The sequence below is a fragment of the Mustelus asterias genome, chromosome 7 (genome assembly GCF_964213995.1).
Source record: "Mustelus asterias chromosome 7, sMusAst1.hap1.1, whole genome shotgun sequence".
Taxonomy (NCBI): Eukaryota; Metazoa; Chordata; class Chondrichthyes; order Carcharhiniformes; family Triakidae; genus Mustelus; species Mustelus asterias.
Window position 1 is genome coordinate 105754359 of NC_135807.1, and position 11127 is coordinate 105765485.

The following is an 11127-nucleotide window of genomic DNA, read 5'->3' on the forward strand; positions in this document are numbered from 1 at the left end:
ACTCGGTAAATGGTAGGACTCTGAAGAGTGCAGTTGAACAGAGGGATCTGGGAATACAGATACAGAATTCCCTAAAAGTGACGTCACAGGTGGATAGGGTCGTAAAGAGTGCCTTTGGTACATTGGCCTTTATAAATCGGAGTATCGAGTATAAAAGTTGGAGTGTTATGGTAAGGTTATATAAGGCAGTGGTGAGGCCGAATTTAGAGTATTGTGTACAGTTTTGGTCACCTAGTTACAGGAAGGATGTAAATAAGATTGAAAGAGTGCAGAGAAGGTTCACAAGGATGTTGCCGGGACTTGAGAAGCTGAGTTACAGAGAGAGATTGAATAGGTTGGGACTTTATTCCTTGGAGCGTAGAAGATTGAGGGGAGATTTGATAGAGGTGTATAAGATTTTGATGGGTATAGATAGAGTGAATGCAAGCAGGCTTTTTCCGCTGAGGCTAGGGGAGAAAAAAACCAGAGGGCATGGGTTAAGGGTGAAAGGAGAAAAGTTTAAAGGGAATATTAGGGAGGGCTTCTTCACGCAGAGAGTGGTGGGAGTGTGGAATGAGCTGCCGGATAAAGTGGTAAATGCTTTTACATTTTTAACATTTAAGAAAAACTTGGACGGGTTCATGGATGAGAGGGGTGTGGAGGGATATGGTCCAAGTGCAGGTCAGTGGGACTAGGCATAAAATGGTTCGGCACAGACAAGAAGGGCCAAAAGGCCTGTTTCTGAGCTGTAATTTTCTATGGTTTTCTATGGTTCTATTGCACTGCCTTCACTTCCATCCCCTCCATATAATTTACTGCTACAAAGAAAAAGAATTGCTCCAATGGAACACTGAACCCTTTTTCCCCTTCCTCTGAGCGCACTGGGAAAGAAGTTTAAAAAGCAGGAACACAGAGCGGTGACAGTTTAAAGAGTGGGAACACAGAGCGGTGACAGTTTAAAAAGCAGGAACACAGAGCGGTGACAGATGAAACCCAAAACTGATATTAAATCCAAACAACTGAGATTAAATCCAAACAACTGAGATTAAATCCAAACAACTGAGATTAAATCCAAACAAACTGATATTAAATCCAAACAAACTGATATTAAATCCAAACAAACTGATATTAAATCCAAACAACTGATATTAAATCCAAACAAACTGATATTAAATCCAAACAACTGAGATTAAATCCAAACTGAGATTAAATCCAAACAACTGATATTAAATCCAAACAACTGATATTAAATCCAAACAACTGAGATTAAATCCAAACTGAGATTAAATCCAAACAACTGAGATTAAATCCAAACAACTGAGATTAAACCCAAACAAACTGAGATTAAATCCAAACAACTGATATTAAATCCAAACTGAGATTAAATCCAAACAACTGAGATTAAACCCAAACAACTGAGATTAAACCCAAACAAACTGAGATTAAACCCAAACTGATATTAAATCCAAACAATTGATATTAAATCCAAACAACTGAGATTAAATCCAAACAACTGAGATTAAATCCAAACAACTGAGATTAAATCCAAACAACTGAGATTAAACCCAAACTGATATTAAATCCAAACAACTGAGATTAAACCCAAACTGATATTAAATCCAAACAATTGATATTAAATCCAAACAACTGAGATTAAATCCAAACAACTGAGATTAAACCCAAACAACTGAGATTAAACCCAAACTGAGATTAAACCCAAACAACAATTAAGACTCCAACAACAACAACCTTCTTCCTTTGTGCTAGGTATGACTCCCAATCCGTGGCAAGCTGCCCCCTGATTCACATTGACTTCAATGCTCAGGCTCCTTGATGTCATGCTCGGTCAAATACTGCCCTAAGGCTGTCATTCTCACTTCACCTCTTGAGTTCAACTTTTTTGCCCATGTTTGTGTTGTAGAGGGACAGCTCGGTGGATCGGATATTGGTATGTAGATAGGCTGGAAAATTGGGCGGGGATCCTGGATTCAGGATTCAATCCTGGACCGGGGAGCGGCGCGGGCTTGGAGGGCCGAAGGGCCTGTTCCTGTGCTGTATTGTTCTTTGTTCTTTCTTTGTTCTCGATGTACCGGAACAGCTTGTCTAGGGGTGCAGTTAATGCTGGAGCACGTCTTCAGCTGTACTGGCAGGATGTCAGAGACCACAGCCTTTGCTGTATCCAGTGCTTGATACCATTTGGAGTGACTTAAATTAGCTGAAGACTGGCATTTGTGATGTTGATGATCTCAGCAGGAGGATGAGGTGGATCATCCACTCAGTGTTCTGGCTGAAAATGGTTGCAAATGCTTCAGCCTTGTGTTTGTGCGGATGTGCTCGGCTCCCTTGTCATTAATGACCACATAGCTCTGTCTACCTATTGCAAATTAAACTGCAACCAACAAAGGACTCAGGAATGAACACAAGATGGATTGAGAAAGAGGGTAAATTGAGTGTCAAATCAGGTACAGAAAGATAGAGGTCACAGGTATAGGTTAAGAGGCAGTAGATTTAAAATTGAAGTGAGGAGGAACTACTTCACACAGGGTGGTGAATCCAGGGAACTCAGTGCTCCATAGCGCGATGGAGTCTGAATCATTAAATGGTTTAAAGAAGGAGATAGATACATTTCTGATTTTTAAAAAACGGATTAAAGGGATATGGAGAACAAGTAGGGAGGTGGATTTGAGACCAAGGAGATTTCAGCCATGATCGGATTGAATAGCGGGGCAGGTCTTCTTCTGAAGAAGGGGCTTAGAGCTCCGAAAGCTTGTGTGGCTTTTGCTACCAAATAAACCTGTTGGACTTTAACCTGGTGTTGTTAAACTGCTTACTGTGTTTACCCCAGTCCAACGCCGGCATCTCCACATCATGTGTAGGAAGAGGCAGACAGTGCAAGAATCCTTCAGGAGTGTGGCACTTTCAAATCAATATTTAACACATAAATATAGGTGACAGCACTTTGAATGTGCAGAGTCTAGTGCCTGGCATTTTGAAGCAAAAGACCACGCAATGGAATACAACATACTGTAGTGATACAGTAGTAGAAAGGAGAACAAACAGGCAGTTCTTCTACCGTTCATATGTTACTTGCCTCCCTGGTGTGAGGATAAGGGTTATCACCGATAAAGTGCAAAACATTCTCCAAGGGGAATGGAAAAAGTCAGAAGTCATGGTTCATGATACAGATAGGAAGAAGATTGAGATGCTGCAATCAGAGTTCAAAGAGTTATGGAGGGAGTTAAAAAAGCAAGACCTTCAAGATGGTAATCTCTGGATTACTTCCAGTGCCAAATATTTGTGAAAGGAATAGGAAGAATATGACATTTTATTGTATGTCTACTGTGACAATACTGTGCCTTTCAGAAATGTATTTATATCATGTTTCTTGTGAAGGAACTGTTCTGAACTTCAACACTGATTACGGTGCCGATTTGTCTGCTCCAAGCAGCCCACCTGCTGAGAATGTAGAGGAATAATTGATCTGAGCTAATGCAGTTTTGTTTATTTTTTCACTTGTCCTCTGGGGTTTCAGAGTGGGATTGAATTAGGTTAATTGACAAGAGCTCTTCTCTCTGTCCTTCTGGAGATTGAAGTCTGGGACCTGCTAGAAAATAGGTACCTCTCCTGAGATGTTCTGGAGATTTGAGGGCTAGCAGCCCATATATCAGCACGTAAGCCTCTTGTATGTTAACTGATTTTGAAGAGGAGTTTACATCTATGAGGAATATTGCTTAACTTGGAACTAATTAGGCTAGCAGTTAAGAATTATACCTTGTCATGTTTAAATATTTCAATTGGTACAAGTTACACTACTTCTTTTTGTTATAGTTAAATTATATTGTTAAATAAAGTTTGTTTTAATAAAAACTTCATAGCGAGTTAACAGAATCGCACCTGGAGTGAAAAACCTTATCCTCACTCTAATGCCAAAATGAAAATAGTTAGGGTCTAGTCTAACTTCAAAATATATAGTAAGAAATCTCACAACACCAGGTTAAAGTCCAACAGGTTGGAATTTAACCTGGTGTTGTGAGACTTCTTACTGTGCCTACCCCAGTCCAACGCTGGCATTTCCACTTCAAAATATAGCTTGGAGTTTCTGACCTGGTTCTTAATACTATTGATCTTTGAGGCATTTGTATTAGCTCTGTAGCTTAAGGTGAATGGGCTGCACTGACCAATTCGAATCAACACTCTTCAGGCAGGTTAATTGGTGGTGTGGGGAGGGTAAAAGCTACTTCAACAAGGGGTTGGGGACCAAAATCTGGTATTGAAAGTTAGAAACAAGAAGCTGCATTAAGCAGGGCTGACCCCAGGCCTGAACTGCTTCACTCTCACGACACTGGATGTTATTGGGCTAGTTGGGTAAGAGGCCAGTTCTGCACGCAGTTAGAGAAGGTGAGAGCTGTGTTTCTGGTGCCAGTGGTAAAGGTTGGTGGCAACCATATTGGGTACCGCAACTGCCTTGTCAAGCAGAGCAGGCAGTTCATAAAGGACTAAGGAGAAAAAGATGACACAAAGTGACCATAGATGACTTGGAGCTTGTAGACTCCCATAAAATGTCACTGAAAAACAGAGGGAAATTTGCTTTCTTTTGTATTGCAGTGATTCTGACAGCTGTGCACTAATGTTCACCAGACTTTTAATTTCATTCGGAAAAATGACCGAAATTCCCATTCTGTTACAGACAGATTCTTAATAAGCCCCTTAAGGAGATTAGTTGGAGATTAATGGATTTTCCATTCCCTCCACCCTGCAGCCCTTTGGAAATTACAAACTGTTCCAGAAGCTGTGGGATCCAGTACCACCCTCCAGGAGTACAACTTTTAAATTGTACCCCCCACCCGTTTCAGCCCCCACCAGCAATTAAAATGCCAGTTCAAAGTGTACCGCGAACTGGAAGAGACAGAGTTAGCAATAATAATTTTTAAGATAAAATAATATACAAGGAGGTCTAAGTTTGGTTTGGAATGTACATGTGTAAATGCACAAAGTGACAGTAAGTAGTCTCACAACACCAAGTTAAAGTCCAAAGATGTGCAGTGTAGGTGGATTGGCCATGCTAAATTGCCCCTGAATGTCCTAAGATTTGTAGATCAAGTGGATTAGCCATGGTAAATGGGTGGGGTTACAGTGATAGGGCAGAGGTCCTGGGTAAGATGGCCTTTTGGAGAGTCAGTGCAGACTTGATGGGCTGAATGGCCTTCTTCTGCACTGTACGGATTCTATGATGCCACCTAAGATCTGTGTACCATGCATTGTCTGTAATAATGAAATTAACCCAAGTTGTGCATTTGATGCATGTGTAGGCAGAGCAAGGCGAGTTCCAGAGCATACTGCTGGATGAGTTGCTCTTAAGTGAAAAATGCCCTGGTTTCGCACCAACCCTGATGAGAACTTTGACTCCTGCACTAGCCTCAGCCACCTCCCTGCACAAAAACAGTACCACTTTGTTCTGCATCTTCCTCCTGCTACTCTGATGAACTGTGCTGATCTAGCACCTCACCCTCCCTGGAAGTTCATGTGATGGAGAACACAGCAGCAGACCACCACAATTTACAAATCATCCAAGTGGTCCAGGCACTGGAATGACATCTTCAGAAGCCAGACAGCCTGCTCAATGGTGGTCCTAGTCAGCAGGTGGCTTTGGTTAGCACCTTTGTCTCAGTGTAATATAAAGGTGTGAGGAAATCCTTTGTCCTCTAGCAGCAGCAGGCAGCCGGATAAGGCAAGCAATGCCATGAGGTCTGCGGTCTTCCTTCACATGGGCACAAATCTGTGATACCATTGGCCTAGATAGGTTCAGTCTACTGCAGCGTTGATTCTCTGATATTACTAGCTGCTTCTTCTTTGGAGAAAAACTTGGAGAAGACACTTGAAGATGAGGATATGGCCTTTGCTGACTTCCTGCCGCACCTTTCTCTTCTTATCCTGGCTGTGGTACTGAAGTACTCCAGAACCAGCCACACCCCTAGTCAAACTGTTCCAGTACAGCTACAATGCTGGCATCCACCCTGCAATGTGGAAAACTGCACGCATATATCCCATCCACAAAATGCAGGATAAATCAAATCCAGCCAATTAGTGCACTATCAGTCTAGCCTCAATCATCAAAAAAGTGATGGAAGAGATCATCAACAGTGATATCAAATGGACTTGCACAACAATAACCCAGTTACTGATGCTCAGTTTGCATTTCATCAGAGCCATCACAATTATAGCATTGGTCCAAACATGAGCAAAAGAGCTGAAAGCAAGAGGAGAGATGAGAGTAACTGCCCTTGATAATAAAACAGCATTCTCCCGAGTACGGCATCAAGGAGACCTAACAAAATTGAAGTCAACGGGAATCAGGAGAAATCTCTCTGCTAGTTGGAACCATACCTGGCACAAAGAAAGATGGTTCTGTAGGTAGGAGGTCAATTATCTCAGCTCCAGGACATCATTGCAGGAGTTTCTCCAGGTAGTGTCGTAGGCCCAACCATCTTCAGCTGCTTCATCAATGACTTTCCTTCCATCTTAAAGTCAGAAGTCAGTTTGTGGATGATTGCACAGTGTTCAGTATCATTCGCAACTCCTCAGATACAGAAGCAGTCCATGTCCACATGCAGTAAGGCCTGGGCAACATTCAGGCTTGAGTTGACAAGTGTCAAGTAACATTCACATTCCATAATACCAGGCAATGACCATCTTCAACATGAGAAAACCCAAACTTCCCACTGTCAACATTCTGGGAGTCACAACGGACCAGAAATGTAACCGGACCAGCCATATAAATACTGTGGCTACAAGAACAAGTCATAGGCCAGTGTTGAAGAGTGGCAAAAGCATGAGCCACATACAAGATGTACCACAGCAACATGTCAGCCTCTTTCAATAGCATCTCTACCACCTAGAAGGACAAAGGAAGAAGCTGCATGGGAACACCACCACCTGTAAGTTCCTATCAAAGCCACACACCATCTGGACTTGAGGCTATATCATTGTTCCTTCACTGCTGGAGGGTTTAAATTCTGGAACTCCCTCCTTAACAGCATGGTGGGTCTGCCTATATGACATGGACTGCAGCAGCAGCTCACCACCACCTCCTCAAGGACAATTAGGGGTGGGCAACATTTACTGGCCTTGCTAGCAATGCTCACATCTCATGAAATAATTGAAAAAAACATTTTATGAACTCATCTTATTGATAGATTCATTCATGACTGGTTCTCTGATGTGTTGTTGCCTCTTTCTACTTGGACTATTCCAGATCCAGTATTGATCTTGTGCCTTCAAGTTGAAAAATGAAGATTAGTCCTGAATGAACTGGCAAGCTCATCAACAGGTTTTGTCGGGTATTGCTCCAAATCAGATGGGCTGCCGGGTACCAACTTACACCTCTCCAGCAAAATCGCTGATTATCACAAAGATGATGTGGAGATGCCACAAAGATGTCAGGAAACTGGCATGACAGTTGCTGTCAGGAAATTGTGTGCCCGCCTTCCTCAGTTCCTACCCCCTTTCGGCCACCAAATTCTTGCCCATTAACTCTGTTATCTCCACAGGTGCTGCCAGAAATGCTGAGTATTTCCAGCATTTGCCGTTAGAGGGCATATCAAAGCATTCATGATTAACTTTTCTGAGACTGAAGGGACAATTATCAATAATTCTTCAATAAACGCTGCTGACATTGTCTTTATAATCTGACAGAAAACCATGAATGTTTAAGGCAACAAACTGATTACGAATTGTAAAAAGCTTTGATTTATGAGACTTGCTTTATATGAAGTATGTATTTTCATCGTAAAATGCAGTGATTTATCTAGTCTACACTTTGAAGACAATCACTTGCACAAACTTGCACTGAGTCCAAAATGCTGATTTTAACTCTGCCTCTTTTTGTGATCTTGCTGCCTTTATACAGATTGCAATGTTAACATGCTCTTTTGAACAGGTGAGTGGACCACCTACCTAGGGCGGCACGGTAGCACAGTGGTTAGCACTGCTGCTTCACAGCTCCAGGGTCCCGGGTTCGATTCCCGGCTCGGGTCACTGTCTGTGTGGAGTTTGCACATTCTCCTCGTGTCTGCGTGGGTTTCCTCCGGGTGCTCCGGTTTCCTCCCACAGTCCAAAGATGTGCGGGTTAGGTTGATTGGCCAGGTTAAAAAATTGCCCCTTAGAGTCCTGGGATGTGTGGGTTAGCGGGTAAAATATGTGGGGGTAGGGCCTGGGTGGGATTGTGGTCGGTGCAGACTCGATGGGCCGAATGGCCTCCTTCTGCACTGTAGGGTTTCTATGATTCTATGACCTGCAGAGATGGATTATATCATCGGGACCTCTCCTGCATTTTTAATCAAAGGCTAGTATTGGGAAGTAATTCCAGGGCTCTATGAAGCTCAGAAATGTTTGTCATTTTTTCTTTGCGGCCATCAGATGCACCTCAGGCCTCTCATGTCCCAAGTTTTCTCACCTTCTCCCCTAATCATGATGCTCTCCTGAACCTCCCCCCAACAACTTATCTGATTCCTGACACCAAAAATCTTCCCCTCTCTCTCTCTTGAAAATTGACCTGAGTTTTTCCAGCACTTTGTTTTTATTTCAGGTTTCCAACATCTGCAGTATCTTTCATTAACCCCTCTGGCTGGGCCCTGAAGGGAGCCTGACTTGGACTCTGCAGCCTCGTTCTATTGGGACAAGGGTTTCTGTCCACCAGAGCCTGTCTGTATGAGTCGTGCTGCCAGTTCAAATTCAAGCACAATATGCTGATTCAACATGTGTGTCAGGCGTTAACCTCCGGAATAGCTGATTGATGTACCAAAATGATCCACTTACTTTAACAAGCTGTGTTCATTACATAGAAAAACTACAGCACAAAACAGGCCCTTCGGCCCCACAAGTTGCGCCGAACATATCCCTACCTTTTAGGCCTACCTATAACCCTCCATCCTATTAAGTCCCATGTACTCATCCAGAAGTCTCTTAAAAGACCCTATTGAGTTTGACTCCACCACCACTGACGGCAGCCGATTCCACTCGCCCACCACCCTCTGTGTGAAAAACTTCCCCCTAACAGTTCCCCTGTACCTACCCCCCAGCACCTTAAACCTGTGTCCTCTCGTAGCAGCCATTTCCACCCTGGGAAAAGCCTCTGAGAGTCCACCCGATTTATGCCTCTCAGTGCACATCTTCAAAGATATAATTATAGGTATTGTATAATTTCAGTTAATTGCATATAATTGTAGTGTTTCAAGGTTGCATCATTTGTTACAAAAATGTTAAAAATGCTAAGGAGCGATATAAATTACCTTTTAATGCTGTGCAATTAATTGAATACAGTTACATGCAATTGCTGCAGTTTTATTCCAATGTCTCTTTCACAGTGAAAGCACAATGGAAGTAAGCAATAATATCCAAAACATTCCTTTAATGCCAAAAATCTCACCACAGTGCTTCACAGAGGCAAAAGCATCAAGGTTGCTGTTCCAGAGAGAAAGGGTGACTAAAAGTTTTGGTCAATGAAGTAGGTCTAAAGGATTGTCTTGACAGAGAGGTGCAGGGACTTAGAGAGGAAAATTCAGATTGCAGAAAGGATGAGCCACAAAGTGTCAACAATGCCGGAAGTACGATACATGATATTAATTTTCAGAATGTATTTCTACAGTCACAGAGCTATTGGTTAAGCTGTGTTACAGTAGAGTGTAACTCTAGACCAGACTTATCCAATCTCTTCACTTGTGGGGCCAAGTACCCATTTTATTCTCATTGAAGGGGCTGTTGAGCAAATTTCAGAAAGATAGGTTTTGGCACAACATTAAGCATGAATTTCAAAATGAAGTTGAAGTATGAAGAAAAGAAGCAACTTGCTGAGCAAAAATGTCAAAGTAATAAATGGTCGAAGTAATAAATTGATAATGAAAGAGTAATTAATAAAATTCACCATTAGAGAGAGTGGCACACACACACACACTCTCCCCACCACACACACACACACACTCTCCCCACCACACACACACTCTCCTCTCCCCACCACACACACACACACTCTCCCCACCACACACACACACACTCTCCCCACCACACACACACACACTCCTCCCCCCCCCCACCACACACACCCACCACACACACACACACTCTCCCCACCACACACACACTCCTCTCCCCACCCACACACACACACACACACACACTTCCCCCACCACCACACACACACACTCTCCCCCACACACACACTCACCTCCCCACCACACACACACCCACACACACACTCCCCCACCACCACACACCCCCCACACACACACACACACTCCCACCACACACACACACTCTCCCCACCACACACACACACTCTCCCCACCACACACACACTCTCCCCACCACACACACACTCTCCCCACCACACACACACACTCTCCCCACCACACACACACACACACACACCTCTCCCCCACCACACACACACTCTCCCCCACCACACACACACACTCTCCCCACACACACACACACACTCTCCTCTCCCCACCACACACACACACACTCTCCCCCACCACACACACACACACTCTCCCCACCTCACACACACACACACTCTCCCCACCACACACACACACACACTCTCCCCAACCACACACACACACACTCTCCCCCGCCACACACACTCCCCACCACACACACACACACACTCTCCCCCACACACACACACACACACACACACACTCTCCCCACCACACACACACACACACACTCTCCCCACCACACACACACACACTCTCAAAAACCCCACCACACACACACACTCTCCCCCACCACACACACCTCTCCCCACCACACACACAACTCCTCTCCCCACCACACACACACACCTCTCCCCACCACACACACACACACACTCTCCCCCACCACACACACACACACTCTCCCCACCACACACACACACACTCTCCCCACCACACACACACACTCCTCTCCCCACCACACACACACACACACACACACACACTCTCCCCACCACACACACACACCACACACACACTCTCCCCACCACACACACACACAGACACTCCTCTCCCCACCACACACACACACTCCTCTCCCCACCACACACACACACACCTCTCCCCACCACACACACACACACTCTCCCCACCACACACACTCACACACACA

At 44.2% G+C, this 11127-nt stretch overlaps 1 protein-coding gene across 1 annotated transcript in view; it reads right to left on the reverse strand.

Moving 5' to 3' along the window:
- Positions 1-4368: 4368 nt before the first annotated feature.
- Positions 4369-11127, reverse strand: part of LOC144495491 (dual specificity calcium/calmodulin-dependent 3',5'-cyclic nucleotide phosphodiesterase 1A-like) — a 754486-nt gene continuing 747727 nt past the window's right edge. Inside the window, exon 19 of the mRNA XM_078215508.1 lies at positions 4369-4475. Within this exon, the coding sequence (XP_078071634.1) occupies positions 4369-4475 (107 nt within the window). The remainder of the gene's footprint in view (positions 4476-11127) is intronic.